The sequence below is a fragment of the Pteropus alecto genome, unplaced genomic scaffold, assembly GCF_000325575.1.
Source record: "Pteropus alecto unplaced genomic scaffold, ASM32557v1 scaffold42, whole genome shotgun sequence".
Lineage (NCBI taxonomy): Eukaryota > Metazoa > Chordata > Mammalia > Chiroptera > Pteropodidae > Pteropus > Pteropus alecto.
Window position 1 is genome coordinate 979,396 of NW_006434825.1, and position 24,828 is coordinate 1,004,223.

The 24,828-nt window shown below is 44.3% G+C and overlaps 1 protein-coding gene across 1 annotated transcript in view; it reads left to right on the top strand.

The window, feature by feature from the left end:
- Positions 1–24,828, top strand: part of PKD1L2 (polycystin 1 like 2) — an 87,349-nt gene that overhangs the window by 44,774 nt on the left and 17,747 nt on the right. The window contains exons 19-33 of the mRNA XM_006909849.2: positions 26–150; positions 827–953; positions 1,618–1,749; positions 4,386–4,605; positions 5,238–5,431; positions 9,004–9,234; positions 9,906–10,007; positions 11,956–12,134; positions 13,782–13,928; positions 15,306–15,505; positions 16,205–16,422; positions 17,188–17,404; positions 20,564–20,792; positions 23,359–23,563; positions 24,018–24,114. Of these exons, the coding sequence (XP_006909911.1) occupies positions 26–150; positions 827–953; positions 1,618–1,749; positions 4,386–4,605; positions 5,238–5,431; positions 9,004–9,234; positions 9,906–10,007; positions 11,956–12,134; positions 13,782–13,928; positions 15,306–15,505; positions 16,205–16,422; positions 17,188–17,404; positions 20,564–20,792; positions 23,359–23,563; positions 24,018–24,114 (2,623 nt within the window). The remainder of the gene's footprint in view (positions 1–25; positions 151–826; positions 954–1,617; positions 1,750–4,385; positions 4,606–5,237; positions 5,432–9,003; positions 9,235–9,905; positions 10,008–11,955; positions 12,135–13,781; positions 13,929–15,305; positions 15,506–16,204; positions 16,423–17,187; positions 17,405–20,563; positions 20,793–23,358; positions 23,564–24,017; positions 24,115–24,828) is intronic.

A 24,828-nucleotide genomic window follows, 5' to 3' on the forward strand; every position in this document is an offset into this window, starting at 1 on the left:
GCAATACCCCTGCTTTTTTTTCCAGACAGCCACAGTGTCCCAGCTGCTCAGGGCTGTAGAGCATGTGCAAGCTGCACTCCTGCTGGGGAGACTGCCCGGGGGCCTTCCAGCCACACTGGCCACCCCCTCCATCTCTGTGTACACAAACAGGTAACCAACTGCACTGTGGTTCCCCAAGAAAACCCGTCACCTGACCTGGCTCATTCCATAGCCACATCCCAAGACCCTGTGACAGGTAGAGCCCAGGAAACCAGCCATGGAGGTGATGGGACCTAGAAGTTGGAAGGGCTTCTCAATGAGAGAAGGTTCCTTTGTTGGGTTGCCCTATTGGATCCCAAGGGCAGTTTTCCAAAGCAGAATCCTGATCAGAGGTAGCATCTGAAACCAGGTTCCCAATCTAATCAGATGGGATAAGGTCAAAGGCTATAAAATGGAGCTGAGAGCCATAACATCAGAGGTCAAGTAGGTAGGGGAGATAAGCACAGAGAAATTTCCACATCGAAGCTCATTTATTTATTCAACAGAATATGTATTGGTCACCATTATGTTTCAGGCACTGTTATAGGCAGTGGGGGTACAGCAGTAAACAAAGCTGGCTCAAGCCTTGTCCTCGTGGAGCCTCCAACCCAGGGTAGGGGGCTTTGGCTGCCTTTTATGCTGCAGCTACTGACACAGATATGCAGAACTATATAAGAAGATCAAAACTGAGCCACCTATTCTGATGATAACGCAGGGCTCACTGTAGTGCAAGAGGCATGCAGATATTTCTCTGACACTGACTTTCTCCTCCCTCTATGGACATCTCTGTTTCTTACCTTGTGGCCAGAATACAGCCCCGGAGTTGGCAAAGCTCCTCCATGCACATTGCTCCTGCCAGTTCTGCGACTTTCACCTTGCCTGCTGCCTCCTCCCTTGGCTTCATGGAGGATGATCAGGAGCCTGTGGACATAAGGGTAACAACAGTAATAACCTCTTTGGCAACAGCCCTTTATGGTTTGCAAAGCACTTGAACATCAGTTATATTGACAGCTCTGTCGATTACACAGTATTATGATGTCCATTTTACAGATGAGGTTCAATGACTTGCCCAAGGCTACAAGCACAGTGGCAGAGCTGGGATTCAAACCCAGGCCTTCTGACTCCCAAATCTAACCTCTTTTTATCATGTTCTAAAATTTCTCCAGGAGCCTTGGTTCAATTAGTTATTAGAAATGATGCTCTTCCAACTTCGTTCCATAACTAGGGCTCTTTTCCATTCCCAAATTAGGGTATATCTGACTCTCTGCTCTGTGAGCCCCAGTAAAAGGTGACAAACTTCTTTCTCTTAGAGATTTGTTGGCTTTGCTGGAAGAAAGGCTCAGACTAATTTTATAGTCCAGTAACTGTTCAAACATAGCAAGTCTGACTGGGTTCTCTAAACTCAGATCTCTGAGGCCTCACCCCCGATGGTTAGACACATGCTAGGAAAACCAGCATCAGATAAAGGTAGGCCATTCACTCCTAAGGGTAAGGGCCACTTATCTGTCCCATCCTAAGAAACCTCATCAACACATTAGGGACCTTGTCACCTTCCAGCCTTTGGAACACTGAGCCAGTACTCCTTGTTCTTGGTTTCAGATGATGAGTTTCTCGAAGAGCCCCTTCTTAGCCCAAAGTCACTTTGATGTCAGCGGAACTGTTGGTGGCCTTTCTCTGACCAGCCCTAGTGGACAGCTCATACCCATGAAGAATCTGTCAGAGAATATTGAGGTAGATGTTGGGGTGCTGTCAGAAGTCAGGTGGCACTTCTGTCTTCTTCAACTTGGTTGAAACTAAAAGTTAAGTGGTTATGAAAAAAAAAAGATTAAAAAAGATAATCATTAAAAATGATCAGTTTTGGGGTTTACAACTGGAAAGTTTCTTTAAATCTATTGATTGCAATCTTAATCATCTTCACTACATAAATCACCCCCATAACGCAGCCTCTAAAAGGTCCAATTAGATTTTCTTTGTAGTTAATAAAAAATATAAGCACACCAAGGTGCAATGAATTTAGATTCTTTTGAGATCTTAATGATTTGTTTCTAATCTTCTACAGCTTCCTCATCAATCGCTAATTCAGTAACAATTTTTAGGAACTCATCTTTATTGAGTCTTCTCAAACCATTCAACTTAAGTTTTCATGCAACTCATTCTTTTTCGCACTCTTACTTTGTCACTTTATGTCACTAGATGAAATATATCATTAAAATTGACCATTAGCATTACAAGTATAACAGACATAAGCAAGTTTGACATAAGCGGGTCAGACAAAACTGCCTATTGATGAACATACAACTCAACTGGCAGGAGAGAGCTGCCAGAATTACTAAAGAGAAGATGTAGTACGTTGGGTTTTCTAGAAGCAGGGGCCGAGAAAAAATTCGCAGTGCAGGGTGGTTGCTAGAGATCAACACCTGCAAAGAGTAAAGAAAAAAACAGAATTGGGTAGAAGTCAGACTGCATTCCAGACCTCACACAGCCTCATTCAGCCCAGAGGGAAACTCTGCAGCAAGTATTAGCCCTCGGGGTTGTGTTAATTGTGTTTGTTATTTTCTGTACCTTAGTTGTTTCCATATCTTAAAAATTTTGCTGGCAGAAAGATACTGTCCCTTCCAGGTCTCTGCCAGGGCATGCTTTTCATATGCAAACTGACCAATCCTGACTCTATTCCTCAGCTATCCTCTCTATCTGAAGACAATATTCAGCTCTGACTAAAATCATCCCAGGGCCAGGTACCAGGCAATTAGAGACCACCCCTATAGCCTAAGCCTGCTAATGCTCAAACTGGTCAATCCTAAACTCACTCTGCCATGCCCTTCTGTTCTCTTGGAAACCCCAATAAAGGCCATGGCCTAGGCTTCACCTCACCTGCCATGCCAGCTTCTGCCTCCTGGTGTTCCTCCTGTGGCCCTGAGTGGCATGGCAGGTCCCTCCTCTCAGGAAATGTAAGTAATAAATTCTTCTTTCAATAGCATTGTCCTCTCCATGTCATCACTCAGTCAACTCCATACACTGAAATCCCACAGGTACAAAAGAAACGAGAGTGTCTCACATTAGGTCAATACGTCTGGATCTCATATCCCCCTCTTCTCTCAGTCACTGAAAGCAGGTGGCGCCAGGAAAGGTGGCCCTCAGGCAAGGTGAGTCTCTGTGGCCAGGGCAGACCCTGAAGGAGCTGGGAGCTGAAGCATGTCTGTTGACCACACTCCCTGTGATTGGGCAGCAGATCCTTCCTGGAAGGGAGAGCTGAATTGCACATTCCTTCATCTACCATGGAGGACCTCCAGGCATAAGCAAGCAGTGCACAGTGGGCATCAATCAGTCTGTTTTAAAAAGGGAATGGACAGCATCAGTTAATTTGCAGAGCTGATTAAATAGAGAGTGGTTATGAGAATTGCTAATATAAGAGTAATAGCAGTGACTAATTGTTGAGGGTTATTGTGTGCTGGCACTTGGCTAAATATTTTGTATGATATCATTTTTAATACTCAATGAGTCTATGCAGTCTATTGATGGCAAGAAACTGAGGCTCAAAACAGTTCGTTAATTGGCTGGAGGTCCCAAAGCTAATATAGGGTAGAGCCAAGATCCAAATAGAGGTCTCTCTCCCTCTCTGGCCTGTGCTCCTAACTTATACTTACTTGCTCAACACTTTAAACCCCACCACTAGTTCACACAGCACTTCTGTGCAAATTAGGAAAAGTCTCCTCTCTTTCTGTGCAGATGTGGCCCCAACTGGGGTGCATAGCTTGATGAGCACGGTAGGCTTAATAAAAGCCCCCAAGATATCTATGTCCTCAGCCCTGAGCCTATGAAGGTTACCTAGCATGACAAAAGAAACTTTGCAGATGTGATTTAAGTTAAGGATCTTGAGATAGAGATGATCCGGGATTATCTGGGTGGGTCTAATGTCATCACAAGGTCTTTATAAGAGGGAAGCACAGGGGAAGCTGATTTCCTAAGAGGAAAAGGTGATTTGATGATAGAAGAGGTTGGGGTAATAGGAGAAAGAGGCCATGAGCCAAGGGATGCAGGTGGCCTCCAGAAGCTAGAGAAGGCAAAGATGTGGATTCTTCCGTAGAGCCTCCAGAAGAAATTGGCCCTGCCAACTTCAACCCTGTGAAGCTGATTTTAGACTTTTGGCTTACAAAACTATAAGATAACAAATTTGTGTTGTTTTTAAGACACCAAGTTTGTAGTCACTTGTTACAGCCGCCCCAGGAAACTAGTAGAATGAGCAAAGCACAGACAGAGTGGCTTTCAGTTCCCCAGGTGCTCACCCTGCCCAGCTCTGTACAGCAGCTCTGATGCTCACTGGCATTTCCATCTTGGCATACCCTTGACTTGGTCGTTTCTGATGACAGATCCTGCTGCCTCGGCTTTCAAGATATAGTGAGCCAACTGTGTTGAACCTGATCAGTCCTGAAGCTTTGTGGGTGAACATGACTTTAAGGGGCATGGCTCTGGGGATCCAGCTACACTGGAGACCTGACATCCCACTCATGCTCTGCCTGGGCTATGGCTACCACCCCAACAAGACCAGCTATGATGCCAAAGCTCACCTTCCACCAATGGCTGTTCCAGGTAGTCCCATCATCAGGCCAGTTTCTAGAGCTGCATCCTGGGGGTATGACCAGCTTAAAACTTGAGAATCAGAAGCCAAAGGGAAAAAGAAAAAAAGAAAAACACTTGTTATAATAAGGGCATATTTTTGTTGGTGGGATTATAACTACTACTATTACTACTACTACTTCTACTACTGATTAATAATAAAAATAACAATTATTATTATTATTTTTATTATTATCCTCATCATCCAGTAATATTAGGTAAGCACTTACTATATGCCCTAAAGAAGCTGACAACCACTTATAGAACTGACCTCAATATAATTCTCATAACAACCCTCAAGAATGGGGACTATTGAAATCTTTCCTTTCTAGATAAAAACAGAGATTAAGTAACTGGTCCAAAGTAACATAGCTAAGAATAAACAGTCAGAATTTGAGCCCTCATCTGTCTGACTTGGCAGCCGTGCTCTGAGCCGGGAGTGTCTCTTCTATGCTCCTGGTTTCAGGAGGAGAAGGTACTCCTAGTACATTGAGGAGACCATCAGGGTAGGCTTCCCTGCCAACCTGCCTTGGTCCCCCTCTTCCATAATGTTAGACCCAGTCTCCACAAGGCTTCAGCTGACCTAGAGATCCCTTTTCTTGCAGATGGGATGTCCACATGGATCCTGAGCCCAGAGGACCTGCATTTTGGAGAAGGTGTCTACTATCTGACTGTGATCCCTGAGTCTGACCTGGAGCCAACCCCTGGCAGGGACCTTACAGTTGGCATCACCACCTTCTTGTCCCACTGTGTGTTCTGGGATGAGGGCCAGGGAACTTGGGACAACTCTGGGTGCCAGGTAAGGAGAGGGAAGGGGAGAAGAAGACAGAGCAGCTTGGTTGGGTGTGTCCCAGTCATTTAGCGTCCCCTTTTAGTGACTTTGGTGCACCATCTTTGGCCCCTCCACAGTGCCTTTGCATATGTGCCTGGAATGCCCCACTCCCACCCCCAGCCTAGTTAACGCCTCCTTCAGATCCCACATGAAGTATCACTTCCTCCAAAAACTTCTCAACTCCCTAGCTAGGTCAGATTTCCTACTGTGAAGTCTCAGAGCACATAGGTCTGCCTCCTCCATAGTTCTAAGCAGAGTGCTGGTTCTATGTGCACTTAGGAGATCACTGAAAGATGTTTGTTCCCTTGGTACACTGGGAGCCACCTGAAATAGAAACAGTGCTTTATGCACCATTGGGAACAAATGACTGTTGAATGAATGGACAACTAACTGAGAAGCCCTGCTGACTCTGGGTTAACGAGGGAAGACAGAGTGTCATTTCCAAGGAACTGAACTCATAGCTGAGTCCTTTATTCTATGCCAGGTACCGTGTTCCATGCTTTACTTGTGTTATCTCTTCACATCTTCATAATAAGTCTTGAAGATCTTTGCTATTCACACTTTATAGGTGGTAAAATAAAGGCTCAGGAAACTCAACTAACTTGTCCCAAAGCCCTCACCTAGTAGATAGAGGAAGCTGGGACTCTGTCTCCAGAACATAAGACTTAGTGATATAGAGCTACGTGCCATCTAGGGGCTCAGCAAGACTGAGCCCAGCAAATGGCACACACATGTCAAATGACAACAGTCACAAGTAGTGTTAAGAAGCCAGGTCCTAACCGAACCACAGAAGGGGACTCAGAGCTGAGTTCCTTCTGGGTTTCTTTCTGCTGCAGCTTCACCTTCCTTGTCAACTCTTGCCATAGTTTCCAGCTGCCACACACAGGGAGTTCCCCAAAGTTCCAGGAAGAGACAAGGGTGCACAGAGATGCCCAAGGCACAGCAGGCTCCCCATGCTCGCAGCACAGGCCTTCATATCTGGTGAATGAGACCCTGGGTGTGTTACAACTTTCCAGAGTCCTCATTCCCAGAAGCTGTCTGATCTTGATGCTGCTGTCACAGAATGCCCACTGCAGGCTGCCCTTAGACCTGAGGTTCGGAAAGTGGGATGGTATAGGGGCTGGCAGCATGAGCTCTGCCATCAGACTTGGGTCCCATTCCACTTCATCAATTCTAGCAAAGTGATCTTGGACGAGTCATCCCACCTCTCTGAGCTTTCCCATCTGAAAATGGGAAGTATGGGGACATGCTAGGGAAGGATCACTAAGCTAAATGTAAGTTACTAGAAAGTTCCTAGCTTTTGAGTAGAGTCGTGAGTTCTCAGGTACTCATTATGTTATTAAAAATATACATCTACTAATGCGTACATACATGAATGTGGGACGTACAAAGGTCATATGTGGAAGTGTGTCATAGGCCAAAAATTGTATTAATCTAATATTGTATACTTGATGTTCATTATAGATACAGATTTAGATATAATTATTCAGATATAGATATATAGAGATCAATGAGGACCCATAAATAAGTAAATGGGATCATCAAGTTTAGATGGAAAACCACTGCTGAATTCTCTAAATAGCTTTAAAAAAGTTCCAAATTTATGGGCTATAGACCTTGTCACGGGGTAAAGACAAAATAATTCCAAGGGGTCTGAGAACCATATTTTTACATCTTTTCTCAAAGGATACTAAAGGTGCAACTACTCTTATGAAGGGATGCACAGATTAATTTCCAATGTTCAAAGTGGCCCTCATGCTGGAAGAGGTTGAGAAAGCCACTGCCCACCAGGTCTTTGTGAAAACCTAGGAGGGCAAAGATCTTAGGCATAAATCAAGTCTGGTTCCTAGGCTCCCAGCAGTGAAATGGTCTTGTCACAGGCATCTGCTTGGGTTTCTTCTCTGAAACCAGCTCCACCCCTTCCAGGTGTGCCAAGTGTTTCGGTAAGCCCCACAGCTACATGCCTAATGCTGGCCAGGATTGAGAAACAAGAGAAACAATGGAACAAATACAGAACTAAGACCCATGTGGTACTGATGAACAGTTGGTGCCATGCCCATGTGGAGGGGTCAGCCTTTGCTGGGTGGATCGTTTAAGAAAAAGAAACAAGAGTTACCTGTTAGGGCATATTTGGGCTGTGGTAGGTTCTTCATCACCAGGCGTTGAGCAGAGAACTTTCCACAGACCACTGTTTTCTGCTCCTTCCCACTTTACCACCTCGTGGTGGAACTTGAAATGAAAAAATGGTGCTTGGTTGTGGAGTTGAACTAAATCTTCTTTACCCACCACATGGTCCTGCAGGGAGGTTTCAAGCTAGCCAAGGGCTTTAGGGAAGGCCTGCCCCTAAGTGCAGGGTATGAAGTAAAATAGCAAATGAGGGTCCCTGCCCTGGCCTGTTCCTGTTGCCCCGCTCCCAACCTCATGGTCCTATGACACATGGGACCATGTGTCCAAGCTCCATTCACATGCCCCATCCCTGATAGCCACATCTGGCCACACTCATGTCTAGGGGTGGGCACACCAGTAGCCAGTCCACCATGGAAAAACGATCCTGAGGAACAGGTCTGTGCAGGCCTTGAAAACAGGGAATTCTGAGGTTCTAGGTCCCAGAGCTGAGACTAAGGTAAGGCAAATGAGGCATTTAGAGTGCAAAATTTAAGGAGGGGCTCATTCTCAGGGTTACTCAAGGCTGTGCCTAAGTTCTGGCTGAGTGTTCTGTGCTGTGGTGAGAGTATTCCTTCTGCTCCAACTCCTCATCCTGTGTAGAGGGGTGCAGCCTGAGAACAGCTAGAGTGGGACCCTTCCAAGGATAAGCCCAAGACAAGGGTCCCAGGTGCCTAGATCTAAAGTGGGGAGGGGTCAAGTTTAGGGAATACTTTCCTGGTGCTAAGATACTTAGAGATACTTAGCTTAGATACTTGTCCTTCTCTTTCTTTTGCATGGTTCCCCCAGTCTTAGTCTTCTTTTGCTCTTCAGTGTAAAAATGACAAACTATCTCAGCTTGCTCAGGCCTGAGGGGGCTCCCAGGACTCCAAACTTTCACTCTGAAAAGTAGAAAAGTCCCTGGCAAACAAATGAACTGGTCACCCTGAATGTCCTCTCAGCACCTACCCCATTGCCTGGCCCAGAATTAGCACTCAATGAATATCTGTCCAATGAATAAGTATCAAGTGGGAGAATAGACTGGAATGATTTACACCAAAGTGTGATAATAGTTGGTTATGGATGGTGGAGGACAGAGGAGACTTCTGCTTTACTTGCAATACTTGTCTAAGAGAGGCAAAGCAGACTGGCAAAACAGGCAGTTGCCCACTGAGAATGATGGGTGCAAAGATGTTTGTTAAATCTACTATTCTCTGCATTTTAGAATTAATTTTTAATTAAATAAAAAATCCCAAGAGGAATTCTGAAGCTGGTCTCCCAGCAGGCTCCCCAGCCCCTCCCCAGGTCAGTGTATATGCTTCATCATTCCCATCATTTGGGCTCAAGAGAGCCAAGGATACGCTTGCATTTCCACCAGGGCCTCTTTGCAATTGCAGGTGGGATCACAGACCACCGTCTCCCAGACACACTGCCTCTGCAACCACCTCACCTTCTTTGGAAGCACATTCCTAGTGATGCCTAATGCCATCGATGTCCGTCAGACTGGTGAGCTCTTTGCCACCTTTGAGGACAACCCCGTGGTTGTGACCACCGTGGGCTGCCTCTGTGTGGCCTATGTGCTGGTGATAATCTGGGCAAGGAGGAAAGATGCTCAGGATCAGGCCAAGGTGAGGTTGTACGGTCCCCAGGAATGGGAGGGGGAAAAGGAGTGCCTGGGATCAGCCCATGGAAAGGGAGGGAAAAAGGGTGGATGACCAGAGGGAGAAGTTGAGCTAGAATGCAGCCTATCAACAGCCCCACACCACACGGGGAGTTCCAGAGCTCTCCAGATTGGGTTGAGATGTCCTGGTCTTGATCACAGCCAGGTACCACATCAATCTGCCATTGGGTGTTGGCCTTCCTAGGAGGGTGCATGACCTCAACAAAGGTGGCTTTGCATCCCTGACAACAGCACCTCAGCAACTGGGGCAACAAGCCTTCCATTGACCTCTGGCCAACTCTGGCTTTTTACTACTTTAACATTCATTCTTTTTAAATTCCCTTAGGGGCACAATATGGTTCCAATGCTCTGAGAAATTATATCAAACATTGAACATGCTCAGCTTAACACCAAGTTCATTTCCAATTTGATTGCTTTGAATTATATTTAACAAATACATTTTGTACTTTTCAGTTTAAAGTTTTTGTTTCACTTGTTCTCACCTGATGAGAAGGATAAATAAGATAAAATTTTGCTTTCCCCCTTTAACTGTCATGAGTGTCCACCTTAGTCTTGGCTTGTGTGCAGCAGATGAACCCACTGAGCAGAGCATTCTCCTAACTCAGTCCTTCTGTCCAGGTGAAGGTCACAGTGCTGGAGGACAATGATCCCTTTGCCCAGTACCACTACCTGGTGACAGTCTACACTGGGCACCGGAGAGGGGCAGCTACTTCTTCGAAGGTACCTGACCATGCACCATCCCTCAGATGATCAGCATTTCCCACCCAACAAAGTTCCTGCCAGTCCATCGTTGGGTTATTTGAGTGCAGTGAATTTGGTGTTGTAGGGTGTTCGTTATTTTTAATATCTTGCTTTTTGTTTTTTATAGGCAAGAACTGTCAAACAAAATGTCACCTGAAGCCCCAATAGTTGAAAAGATAAAGGAGGAGTGGGTTAAGGAAGAACTGTGGTCTAGCATAGACTCTTCTTATCTCTATCAAAGAATAACTAGGAAGTTAGTTGGTTACCTGCATGCAAATTTGCTCACATATCAAGAATAGTCAATAAACTTACAAAAGAATAAAGGGAAAACAGAATTTATAAAAGAGAGGGGAAGAAGGAAAGAGAAAGAATACCTACTTTTTGAAAACAATGAGTCTTGAATTACATTTTGTAGGTAAACTGATTAGGTGGCATCTCGCTAAGAAGTCAGACTGAGCTGTCTGTCCTTGAACAGGCTGACTAGAGGTGGTAAACTATTTCATTTATTTATGGATTCTCTGAAATCCTTGAGCATTTAGCCGTGGAGCATACAACAGTTTGTCTCTGTAATGTCTCAGAATCTTTAGATATGTCTGCCCTGCACCATATCCATCATTAAAATACATTATCCCTTGCAGCAGCCTCCAAGGTTCCTTTAACAAAACCGAGAGCTCCATGGAACACATCTTGAGAACCACTGATATTTTATATATTGTCCTGGAAAAAGCTCCATTGTTTTTTCAAAAAATGACATTAGAGTTCATTAGATCAGGGCATTAATCTGTTTATTTTTTATTTTTTAATCTTATTTTTATTTATGTATATATTTGTTTGATTTTTTGTTTTTATTTTAAAATTTGTTTTATTTCTATTTATTGCTGTGTCTTAGGTCTTCGGCCAAATGTCTAAAACAGAATAAGTGCTCAGTAACTATTTGTTAAATAAACATAGGAATCAATTCCATCCATCTAATAAAACATCCATCTCACTTCTGTTTGACACTAAGAGTCGATATTAACAGGAAGAAGAAAAAGCCTCTAATCTACAGGCCATTCTCATCATGGAGAGTTACAGTCACATTTCAATCTGATATTGTCTTAGTTTGAGTTCCCCTAGTACAAGTGGTTCTCAACTAGGGGCGATGTTGCCCCAGGTGGACAGTTGGCAATGTTGGAGTCATTTTTGGTTGTCACAGCTTGGGAGATGCTACTAGTATCTGGTGGGTAGAGGCCAGGGATGCTGCTAAACATGCTACAATGCACAAGACAGCCCCCAGAGCAAGGAATTATCTGACCTAGAATGTCTGTAGTAGAGAAACCCTATATAGCAGAAAAGCAGACTCTGAAACAAGGATTTCGGCACAAGTAGTTATTTGAGAGAGGATCCTAGGATGCCCCAGTATGGGAGCGGGAAGCTGACAGGAAGAAGAAGGAACCAACAACAAGTGCATTATCAACATATTTCCCTTCTGGGCAACTGGAACCTGATCCCAATAGGAGCTCTAGAAAATCGTAAAGAACACAAACTTCAACGTCAGTGGTGGAGGACCCCATTACAGCGGCCATTCATTCTCTGGCTCTTTTGGCCAGCTACTCTAATAGCCAAAGAAATGCCCAAGGAAAGAGATGCAGCTGCTGGCAGCTGGATGTGAGCATAGGGAGTACTCTTTTACAAATAAACATATGGGAAGTTTGAAAAGGTCACCAGGAAGCATTTTATGAGTATAACTCATCTTGAAGACAGATAGCATCACCCCAAATCTTCACACAACTGAAAAATAACTTAGGCAAGCCCAACATGAAAGGAGAAGAGAGGGTGAAAGGGCCATGCTTTGCTGATTTTCCTGGTTTTGGGATACTTCTAATGAAATAGCCAGTGGGGCTTAGTTACCATGTGGAGTTGGTCACTCCTGGTCTCTGGATTTCAGGTGACTGTCACCCTATATGGCCTGGATGGAGAGAGTGAGCCCCACCACCTGTCAGACCCTGACATCCCGGTTTTTGAGCGAGGAGGAGTGGATGTCTTCCTACTCTCCACCCTGTTCCCCCTGGGGGAACTCAGGAGCTTGCGGCTATGGCATGACAACTCAGGGGATCGGCCTTCCTGGTGAGTCAAGTGTGAGCAAACTACAAGAACCTACTAAGCACCAGGCCAGTGTGCATTTGCTGCCTTGCTGATCTTCACAAGCCTCTGCAAGATACATAGAATAAATCCCTATTTCATAGATAAGGAGACTGAGAGTCAGAGAGGCCCACCAGTCCATGGGCCACACAGATTGAATGAGTAGCTAGGAGAGAAACTAGAAGCAACAGCCTTGGGATCCAGTGCTAGCCCCACACTTGGCACTTTTGCAGCATCAAACTGTCATTTAGCTCCCAGTCTCTGCATCTGTAAAATGGGGGTAGATGCCTCGTATGAAGACAAATCTTGCCTAATAAGAGGAGACTAAATGAGACACTGAGCTGATTCTCTGGTAGAAGAAGCAAGAACAGTTGCTGCCACTGAACACTAAGCTAAAGTCATCTTCACAAGTGCTGTGATTATCCTTGTTTTACATGTGGGAAAATCTAAGCTCAGGGAAGATAAGTGACTCGCCCAAAGTCACCTAGGTGGCAGGCTTGGGGCTAAGACTCCTCCCCATTCTGTCTGAGGCCAAATCTAGTAACTTGGATGAGTGGTTTCCATCAGCAGCTGGCTGCTTTAGAAAAACACAGCAGTTATATTGCTGTCTTTGATTTACCTAAGGAATTAAATATTAATACTTAAGTGTCTCAGCTATAGGTTGGTTCTCACAGAGCAGACTCTGAGATGGAGTTGCACATGCAGGGTATTTATCAAAGAGTACCTGGGGTCAGCCTCTGGGAAGGGAGAGAAAGAAGCAGAATGAGCAAACTTTTGATGCAATAACAACAGCCCAGCTGACCTCCTGGAAAGCTCTGGAGCTGTCCCAAGTTGGTTTGAGATGCCTAGTTCTTGATCATGCCTGGGCACTGGACCCATCAGTCACTGGATGTCAAGTGGATGTGTGACCTCAACAGATGTGGCGCTGGCATGTCTGACAGGGATGTCCTCCCAGAAATGAGAAAATTCACGTTAGACGCTTCTTAGCATAGTCCCTAATATACAGTAAATACTCAGTAAAGAGTGACTACTGATATCATTGCTATTCTTATTGGCTGTAAAGCAACAGAAAAATTGGTTGCCGCTGGATCTGACATCCCAGCAGAGGCAAGATGATTTCATTTCTTCCCCAGGCTTCAAAGGCTTAACTCAGGTTAGATGATATCTATGAAGTCCTGAGTCCAAGATAGATGGTAGGCTCATTCTCTGGGTGGAAGCCCACGAGAGGATTAGATTTTGTGTACCTAAGTCTGCATCTCCCTGAACACACACATCTAGACAACACGGCTTTCCTCACTTGTATCTGGACGCTGGCCCTGGGCTTGCTTCCCTGTGTCTGGGTTAATAGTTCCAGAATGCACCCTCTTGCTGCATATCTGTGAAAACATGGCAGCCATCAATACCTGCCTGGCTCTGTACTCTAGCTGAGCTCCTAACATGAAGCCAAATTCACCCAATGATCAGGGCATTTTGATCAAGGCACCAAGAATAGTGAAGAAAAATATATATAAAGCCTCTCTTTCCAGGAGCTCTTGTTCTTGGGCTCAAAGTTTGCAAAGGTGTTACTTTCATGGTATCTAAGAAAGTCTTGTCCCCTAACCTTGTCCTCAAAAGCATAGGTCTCTTCTCCAGGTATGTGAGCCGGGTGCTGGTGCATGACCTAGTGATGGACCAGAAGTGGTATTTTCTCTGCAACTCGTGGCTGTCTATCAATGTTGGAGACTGTGTTCTTGACAAAGTATTTCCGGTGGCCACAGAGCAGGACAGGAAACAATTTAGGTACTTTTTTTTCTTTTTAAGCAAATGCTGTTTACTCTGTTCTTTCATCTTTAAGGAAGTTGCATCATAATCTAGTTTCAGCCAAATAAAAGCACATTTACTTCCAAACTACTCCACTCATTTACTTGACTTATTTACATCTACCTGGGCCCCTTTAGGTATTTGGGTTTATGACCTCTTTAAATGGCTTTTGAGTTAGATTTTTTAAAAAGTCTGTTTCCCACATGCCTGCTACTGACTTGCTGCATGACCTGGGATAAGTCTCTCATCTTTCCAGTTCTCAGCTTCCAAATCTGAAAAATGAGTTGTCAAATGTGCCTACCCCAAAGGGCACCTATGCAGGTCCCATGAAACAATGTAGGTAGTGTCTTCAGCACAGTGAGTGGCTCAGAGTAAGTGCCCAACTACAGGAGCAGATATTATCCTCCAATTGAATCAAAACATGTGATTCCTGGAAAGTAGACAAGGAGCTATCTAAAGGCAGGACCATGTCATTCCTCCCATGAAGCCCTGTTGCCCAGCAGAGCACCTGGCACACAGCAACAGGCTCACTAAATATTTGCTGAATGAGTAGAACAATCACGTGGAAAATCACTGTTGTTGGCAACTGACCTCTCTCTTTATACACCTTTACTCTGGGTCCAAGCTATCCACACACCCCAGAGTTATGATCCAAGTATTATTCAACCCTAGAGGATGTTGGCATTGACCAATCAGAACAGGCGCCAGCTGGGAATATCAGCTCTGCACACTCTCAGGAGAATCCAGGCCCTTGAAGAGCTCCTGTGGTTAAAGTATATTCTACTCATAGAGAAATAACATGGATTAAAGGGAATGTGGTGCTACTTTCAGAGATCTTGTGGTAATTTTTATTCTCTCAAACTAAGACTGAATCCAGAGCCTGGAATTATTAACCACTATCCTCTAATGCTCTAATTATAACAAATTCAATAATATAGTTATATTATTATATTAAAATTACAATAAAAATAATAATTGCTAACACTGATGAACACTCACCTATATGCCAGCTACTTTACCAAATGCTTCACAAAAATTATCAGTTTTAATCCTTTCAACAATCTGGTGAGGCAGGTTCTGTTATTACCTCCATTTTGCAGATGAGTAGACTGAGGTACAAAGAGTAATTGCCTGAGGTCACACAGCTGGTAAGAGGGCAGTCTAGGATTCCAAGCCACTCTGTCCAGAGTCCCCATCATTAACTGTTGCAATGATGCTGTATTTCTTCTATAATAGAAAAATATAGATGATAAATCTTAGAAACAAATCCCCCCTCTCATCTCGACTACTCTAAAGAGACCTTCTTCAATTCCTGTCTCCCTAAATGCCTGTCCTTCTCTTCTTGCCTGTCCACAGCTACCTGTTTTTCATGAAGACCTCCATGGACTTCCAGGATGGACACATTTGGTATTCTATTTTCAGCCGCTCAGCTCGGAGCAACTTCACCCGTGTCCAAAGGGTGTCCTGCTGCTTTTCCTTGATTCTTTGTACCATGCTGACCAGCATCATGTTCTGGGGTGTCCCCAAGGACCCAGCTGAGCAAAAAATGGATTTGGGTAATTCCCTCTGTCATGGCAGTCAGGGATAGTGGCTGGTGGACATGAATCATCACTGCCCCCAAAATGCCGCATAATTCCAGAACTCCTAAGACCACCCTCCATTTCAATAACTCACTAGAAGGACTCACAGAAGTGAGAAATGTTATTATACTTCATTCTTATTATAGAGAAAAAATATATAGATTAAAACCAGGAAAGGGAAGAGGCACATAGGGCAGGGTCCAGGGCAGACCAAGCATGGCACTTTCAGTTTTCTCCTCCTAATGGAGTTGTGGACAGTGCTCATGCTTCCTGATAATGATGAGAGACAACAAGCACGGAGTATTGCCAACCTAGATGCTTACCTGAGCCTTAGTGTCCAGAGTTTTTATTGGGGCTTGCTCACGTAGACATGGCTGACTGCCTGCATGGCTGACCTTAGTCTCCAACCTCTCCAAAGGCTGAGGCAATGCCATGTGGTCAAGGTCCCCACCATAAGTCACATCGTTACCATAGACTAGATGGTGTGGCCTAAGACCCCAGTTAAACAAAGGCATACCTACAAGGCCGGATATCTCAAGGGCTTAGAGGTCATCTCCCAGGAGCCACTAAAGAGCTAGGCATTTCTTTGGGCAAGGCTAATCCTTATCATATAGCCACCTTCTGGAAGGGGTGGAGGGGACTCCCCCGTTGACCCTTTTCCTCCCTTTTCCTCAGGTCAAATTGAATTCACTTGGCAAGAAGTGATGATTGGGCTGGAGAGTTCTCTCCTCATGTTCCCCATCAACCTCTTAATTGTTCAGATCTTCCGAAACACCCATCCTTGGGTCACTAAGGAGCAGAGCACCGGGAAAAGGGATAGGGGGTCCCTCAGCCCAGCCCCCACACCACAGCCCATGGAGGATGGCCCTCTGACACCTGAAGTAGTGACTAAGGTATGTCCTCAACTTTGGCAGTGTGAGAGATGCTCCAACCTGGGGAGAAGTAGGGGTGGAGACTAGGGCTTGGGGCCTGGCAACTTCATGTTGTCTGATAGTAACGGATATCAAGATTCATCAACTGCACACACACACATGCACATACATGTACACACGCAGATGTATGCATACACACATACCCATACCACGCACGCACACATGTACACATTCGCACATAACCACAGAAATTCATATGCCTACAAACATGTACATGCATGCATATATATGCACACTCACATACATATATATACACATCCACACACGTACACATGCACATGCATATACACATTTATACATACTTACACATACATTCATGCATAGACATACACATAAAACCTATAGACACACACACATGCATACATACATACTTTTGGGTACCTATTATGTACTATGTATAAAATATCATACCTTCATTTTAGATCACAGTCTAAGCTCACAGAAGGGACTCCCTCTGCATTCATGCGCTCAATAAGCATATACCGAGCACCTACTATGTACCACACTTTGTGGAATACAGCCTGGAATGTACCAGTTCAAGTCTTAGAAGAGGAATTTTATAGATGACAAAATGGAAGCTCAGGATGGTCCAATATCATGTCTCAGTGTGGAGAGCTGGGATTCAAACCCAGATTTGTCTGACCCCAGAGCGAAAGCTTTTGACCACTATGCTGCCCCTCTTATCTGTGGCTCACATCCCCTTATTCTACCTGGGCCAACTTGCAGGATATGTGGAGACTCGTCAGCTCCCTATTTAAAGCTCTTAAGGTGCCATCTCCCACCTTGGGCTGGGATTCAGCAAACTTGATGGACATCAACCAATTGTTGGCCTTAGTGGAAGATGTCATCTGTCTGCAGAACATGGCAGGGCAGATGTTCCAGGAGGAAGCCAAACAGCGAGAGGACCCTTTAACACTTACTCTTGGGTCTATACAAATGAAAGGTAAGTCCTGATGTTTCTGTGCTGAGAGGGGGCATATTGGAGCCAAGTGAAGAGAGGACTGAAGGCCATGTCCATATTAATAGGGGGTCAAAAAGTCTTACTAGGGTCTCTCTTACTGGCCTCCACTCCAACCACTTGCCACTGCCTCCCTCTCTGTACCACAAGTATCCTGAACTCCTCAGAAGGCCAAGCTGCCTTCCTACTAAAGGCCTTTGCACATGTTGGTCCTTTAATCTAGCACATTCTTTCTCCTCTCCTCGCTTAGCTAATTTGTATTCAGCCTCTAGTCTTGATGTAAGCATCCCTACCTCAGGGGAGCAACCCAACCCCCAGCCCGCAACAAAGTCTCCAGCCGCATGCTCTTTAGCTCTCAAGCTTCTCTTGCATTGCTTTCACACTGCTTGTTCCCAAATCATGAATTGTGTGAAGAGTTGTTTAAAGTCTGGACCGTCTTTCTTGGAGCATGAGCTCTGTGAGGTGGGAGTCATCAGACCACCTCTTCTCTACTGTTTCTCCTGTGCCTGCTCCCATACAACACACAGAAAGCACCCAACAACACATGTGTGCGATGCCCTCAACATAGAAGGTCGTTATGGAATGCACAAAGAAAAAGGTATGTTCTTCTTCTGTATGCAGCCTGATAACTTGAGTCACTCAGAAGAACCATCTCTGGATCTTGGCACTGCCACTGATGGGCTGTGTGACCTTGGACAAGTTACTTCAGTTCTCTGTGCTTCAGTTTCTTTTTCTATAGTGTTGGGGTATGCAAAGTCAAACTAGATCCATTTCCAAATGTGTGGGGCAGGACATGAGATGATGGACAGGCAGTAAAAAACATTAAAGAACACTGAATCACAGAGTGAAAAAGTTACTCCTTCATTCTCTTCCAATCCTAATTAAGTCAAGGAGAAAGTGTTAGTTTGGTACTACTGTGTCTTTAACACCTCGTTATCACTTGTTAATCTCTGGCAGAGATAGCAGGCCTAAACCGAGAGCCTTTTGAAACAATATTCATCTAGAATTTGGTAATATGGTGTAATTTTTATTAATTTCTATATATGGCACATTATTCTGGTTTGAACTAGTCTCTGACTCTCCTCTTGCCCCTTTCCTGCACATTTTCCACCCAGATCAACGCCACCAGTGTTTAGACAAGACTGTCCATTAGAACATCTCACAGTTCTATATCTGCCCTGTCCAATACGGCAGCCACTAGTCGCATGTAACTATTGAGCACTTGAAATGTGGCTAGTGTGACTGACGAACTAAACCTTTAATTTTAATTAATTTTAATTTAAACAGCCACATGTAGTAAGTGGCTGCCACAGTGAATGATGTGGGTTAAGAATGCTGCAATTTTTAACATACAAGGCTGGTCACTGTCTAAACCTTATTTAGAATACAAAGTAGAGTCTACAGAATGAGGAATCTGAATTCATTTTCCTTGGCTCCACCTCTGATATAGTGAATTAAATTTTCTGGGGTGAGACCAGGAATTTGCAATTTTAACTACTCATTTTGGTGACTTACGCACACTGAATGTTGAGTCATTGCCTTCAAGACGAGGTCCCAACTTCTTACTATAGCACTCAAGACCCTCCAGGCCAGGCCCATCCTGACATGGTCAGCCCCACCTTGACCCCCATGCTCCAGCCACCCTGGAGGTTTTGCCATAAAGAGCCAGACTTGGGCTGCCTGTGAAGGTCATCCCTGTAGGAGCTCTGTTGATGCTTGCACCAGACACTAGGCTGTGAGTTTGGGGACTCTGGCATTCATAGCATGGGCCTTAGAACATGGACTGTGGAGTCAACCCAACCCTGGGGCTCTCCCAGCTGCAGTAACAGCTGTGCAACTTTGGACAAGTTCCTTGTCTTCTCTGAGACTTAGTTTCCTCTCCTATAAAATGGAAGTATTGATCTACCTAGCTCTTTAGCTTTTTATGAGAACTGAATGAGATCATAAGACAGAGGAAACACTTAGACTGCAGCCTGACACAAAGCAGGAATTTAGTAAGTGGTGTTATGATTAGGAGTGATGGCGTCTTCCAGAAACACTGCCAGAGTGCTTGCAACAGGAAGGCTGTCGATGCTGGAACCTTTAGCTGCAGCTTCAATGAGGGAGGCCCAGGTTAGGAGGGTTTGTTTAGGAGGAGGCTTGAGTCAGAGGGATGAGGAGCTGATGCTGCCCTAGGCCTTTACCAACATCTCTTCTGAGAAGGGCCATAGCCTTCTCTACGCACCTGTTATTTTCTCATTCACTTCTCACTGCTGACTGGGTAAAGATCATGGGGCGGAGATGCTTCAAGGCCCTTATCATCCCAGCAGAATATGTCCCTGGGTGCCAGCCTCCCAGCTCAGGGTCGAGGGACCCAGGCCTGGTTCCACCTGGTGAGGTCATTTCCCTTAGAACACACAGGGGATAATGGAAATGTTCAAATTCTTTTTTTTCTTTCAATAAATACATATTACCTCTAATACAAAACAAACCAAAAAAGAATTTTTTTTAAAAAAATTAGGAAGCTGAAATTTGAACAAAACAACTGTAGAAAAATATTCCAGAGATAATTGGGGGAAACTTGGCCACTGACTCAATATTTGATGCTATTAAGGGATTATTGTTAATAATTTTAAAGACTGATAACTACATCCTGGTTTTGTTTTTTAAAAAAGACATTATCTTCTATAGAAGCATATTACAATTTTAGTAATTAAAAAGAGTTAAAGAGATTAAGACTGATCATCTTTGGTACCAGGCAAACTGGGTTCAATTCAAATCCTGTGTACATTAAAATATTTGCAAATGAGATAACACTATGTCTGGGATTTGTTTTAAGTTACTCCAGGAAAAAAAGAAATTGAAGGGCTGAGTGAAACAAGATTGGCAAAATGTTGGTAATTGCTACAGAAGGGTGATAAGTATATTATTCTCTTCTATGTGTAAGGAAATCTAAAAAATGTCCTTTAAAAGTGCTAAAAGGGGAACATCGAAATCCTAACTGGCCAAGTAAGGCTAATCCCTTACCCCATCTTTCTGAACCTCAGATTTCTCGTGGCTTGGCACACAGTAAGTGCCAGATACTAACACTGCTGTTTTTATTGAAGGCAGTATTGCTCTGTCACTCAGCATCAGCTGATGTTCTTTCTCTTCCTTGTCCTCCAGAAAAAATGCAACTCCTGACACCCGAGGTAGGCCCAAGTAACCCTCGGAAGGACAGTGTCTACAGGCAGTGTCTTTACCTTCAGCTGGAGCATGTGGAGCAAGAGCTGCGGCTGGTGGGGCCTCGAGGCTTCCCCCAGCGCCAGAGCCATGCCAGGGCCCTCAGGCAGCTGCAGACCCTGAAGGGCTACCTTGCAGGACAACTGGGCACCCCACCTCCAGCACATATCAGGTAATCCACTCCCCGCGTACTGAGTGGGCACCTGCACCCCCAGTCTGGGGCCTGTGGGAAGAGGGCCTCTCAGGCAACTCTGGAAGGATGCTCACCCAGATCCCCCCAGGCAGAAACGATTCAGGATTCCAGTACAGAGTCTGGGAGTGGGGCTTTGAACAAGAAGGTAGTTATAGCCTTTTGTATAGCCTTTCGCAGTTTATAATCATTTTAAAGTGGAATGTTTCCTAGCTGTGCGCCCTTGAACAAGTCCTTCAACCTTTCTGAGTTGCAGTTTCCTCATCTGTAAAATGGAAATGAGAATGCCTATCTCCTGATTTAAACTTAAAACAAAATATATTTTTTAAGATAACCAGTGAAATTTGTGTCAGGGAGAAAAAGTTTTCCTCTACTCTTCAAGATTCTTCTGGCTGGTCTAAATAATCAAATTGACATGAGACAGTTTAGCAGGGGAAAAACAAATTAAAGTTTAAAAACATGTATATCTCCTGTAAACATGGGGAAAAACAAAAACGTAAACAAAACTGATTAAATCACCAAAATGGCGGAAGCCATCACCTTCAGCTAAACACAAAAGATGTTGGGAGTCGGGAGTCAGCTATGGAGGTTACCAGGAAAGCACAGTAAATAAATGTAAGGTTGTTATGCAGATTTAAGTCCAGGCCTTCTCCACTGATAAGTTTCTAGAGATTTAGACATCCTGATACACTGAGAAAAACACCCTCGCAAATTAAGATTTCCTTTATAAGTATAAATGTCCTTTTACAAAGGGTAACCTCTACTTGGTTTTCATAGTTTCTCCCTTGTCTGTTGTTTCTTAGAAATAACCATCCTAAAATAATCAATATCCTCAAAGAGGCATATTTTGGGGTAGCAAACTCTGCTCCCCTTCATTTGAATACAGACAAGTTATTAGATGACATTAAGGAATTATTGTTAATTTTGTCAGGTACAACAATGCTACTATAATTCAGTAAGAAAATGACATTTTTGAGAAATATCCTGAAGTAATTTGAGATAATTTTAAACTATGTCTGGAATTTATTTTTAATAGCCCAGCAAAAAAGAAAAAAGAAGGTGGGGATAGATTAAATAACTATGACAAGGAGGTGATAGTTGTTGAAACTGGCTGATGGGGGTTCCTTGTGCTCGCTGATTCTTGTATGATGACTTTTCATTATAAAAATTTCTAAAAAATTATATAGTACCAGCCTTCGAGAATTGTCATGAGGAATAACAGCAAATCTGTGTGACTTACCACTGGGGACTGGCTCCTAATAAGCACTGAAATGTGCTTATTAAGTGTGACCTCAATAGAATATATGTTACCAAAACAAAAGGGGATTCGTTTGCCTGCACTTGTCAAAGCCAAAAGAGATAGGAACAGGGATTTGCAGCAAAGAAAATAGAGGTTTATTTAAGGAAATGGCGCCAAGCCCAGAGACACAGGTGAGCTAGTGCTCAAAGACCTGGCTCCCCCAATTGCCTCTAGGGGATAGAGATTATATAGCGGAAAACTCACTAGCTATGATAGCTAAGAGAGCTGGGGTCCTAGGCTCTAATGATTGGTCAGGGCTAGGGTAGGAGGCAGTCAATCCTAGCATTAAGTCCTGATGTTAGTCAGAGTGTCATTCTGCCTGGTTTCAAAGGGATGTAGCCAGCAGGGTTCTGCCTTCATGGGTTTGGAGGTGAAACACAACTGAGGTAAAGATGTTATCTTCAGTTTGACCTAAACTGTTTCTGTGGTCAACAGACCTGAGGCTTTGTTCCTAAGACTGTTTGATGCTAACCTAAGGGCTTAATGATGAGGGGAGTGGTTGTGCCATTTGTGCAAGGTGGAATCATAAGGAAAGAAAAGAAACAAGTATGAGGCCAGTTTGAATCAAGGAGAAAGAGAAGAAAAAAAAAGTCATTTTAAAGAAGTGAAGATTTTCACAATCACATAGACATAGTTAACCTAAAAATATTTAGGCAACAAGCCTTTATTTGACATCCAAAAGAATAACTATTTGGGAAGAACTAATTCAGAGAGAAAGCCAAATAGTGCTCTGATTAGGAGATGCCAGAAAGGAGTATTTATGAGAAAGGGAAGGGGAATAGTAGGAAGGAATTTCTATGGTCGTTAATAAGCTAAAGAAAGCATTTCTATAGATGCAAGTAAACTAAAATAGTGATGCTAATTCTAAAGAATGTCTTTAATTTTCATGCCAGTAGCCATGTCTGCTTTTCTTTTAGTTTTGCAAATGGTTGTTTGGAATAGTGTTGCTTTAGGCCCAGTCCAAAGGTTATTTGCCCTGTTTTAACTTTCCAAAGGGTTGAGGAATATGATGTGGAAGGCAGTTCCTCTGACTCCATTTTAAAGTGGCTGCGTTTACATTAATTTTTACAATCTATATACTGCATAGAATACAGAATAGCCCTTTGCAGCAGGTAGAAGACAGAGGAGAAAACTGAGGGTCTGAGATGTCAAGGAGCTTGGCTAAGGTCAGGTAGCTGATGGGGTAGAGTGGGATTTGAATTTGAGCCCGGTGAGTATCATCCTGACTATATCCACTTTCCATTGCAGCCTCACGAGAATAAACAAGCCCCCTCGCGGCCTGCCCTGGTGGTGTGTTCTGGTGGGCTGGCTCCTGGTGGCAGCCACCAGTGGTGTGGCGGGCTTCTTCACCATGCTCTACGGCCTGCACTATGGGCGGGCAAGCTCTCTCAAGTGGCTCATCTCCATGGCTGTCTCCTTTGTGGAGAGTGTGTTTGTTACCCAGCCCCTGAAGGTCAGAACCCCTGTGTGGCTGCCCTTCTCCCCTCTGCCCACACTTTGCCTTCTGCCAGCTGCCCTGTCTTTACTTCATCTGTTCCTTCATCTATTCATTAAACAAACCTATGTGGAGTACCACTTCTATGCAGGTCCTGGGGCAGGAACAATAATGAAGATAAGCACAATAATTCAAGCTCTGGAACATTCACTCAGGGTATGACAGAAGCAGGGTGAGCTCAAGGATTTGTGCATCTCTCTGTCTGGTTGGTAGCCAGATGCATGCAAGCTCTGGCCCTCACCCTTCATAACCTCGTCCCCTCTATGCAAAGGATGAGCTAGTTCCCACCTGACTTCCCCCGAGTGTGGCTCCTGCACCCAGAACACAAATGTGGCCCTGACCCCGCCTCCTCTCAGACCAGGAGTTGATGGTTTCCAACTTGGACTTGGGGTCCACGGTGGGTATTTTTCAGGTGCTGGGCTTCGCCGCCTTCTTTGCACTGGTCTTAAAGAGAGTGGAGGACGAGGAGGAGCCTATTGTCCCTCTCCTGAGACATCTGTCCAGTCCAGGTAATGGTGCACAGATAGAAGCAGGGGCCTGGAACATGATGAAGCTAAGAAAGCCCTAGAGAGCTCAGCCACTGGGGTGGTTGAGTATGGTCCTGCCCTAACCTTCAGAGCTTCACTCCTCATCAGCCCTTCACCCTAGATTGGTGAATCGCCCCCAAACTATCCAGAAACAAGTGACTCCTTCATTTTCTCTTGAGTAACCTTGTTCCTTCTCTACCTGGGCCTTTCTCTCTGACACCCATGCATGACCCCTAGGCCACAAAAGGCACCTTGGGGCCCATGCTCTGCACTGGCCATCATTCTCTGTGTAATCCCAATCAAGTAGCTTTCTTCTCTATGGCTCATGTCCCTAATCTTTAGATTGAAAACCAAAAAAGAGCAAGCTTGAGGATAGGCTGCAAAGAGTCACTCTAAGTTAGAGTTCTAGAACAAGGGTCTGCAAACTATAGATGGGGGCCCAAATCGAACCCACCACCCGTTTTTGTAAACAGTTTTACTGGAACATAGCCATACTGAACCCTGTGGGAGGAGCCCATTGACCAACCTTCTTCCCTTCAACTAGATTTCTCGCTTCCCAACCAAAACTCCTGAGGGCGCTAACAATAAAAAAAAAAATTAAAAACGAAAAAGCAAATAGAACAGAATCAATACTCTAATAATCTATGCAGAGATCTTGACTTTCAGGAAAAATAAAATAGGACTAACAAAAGCCCA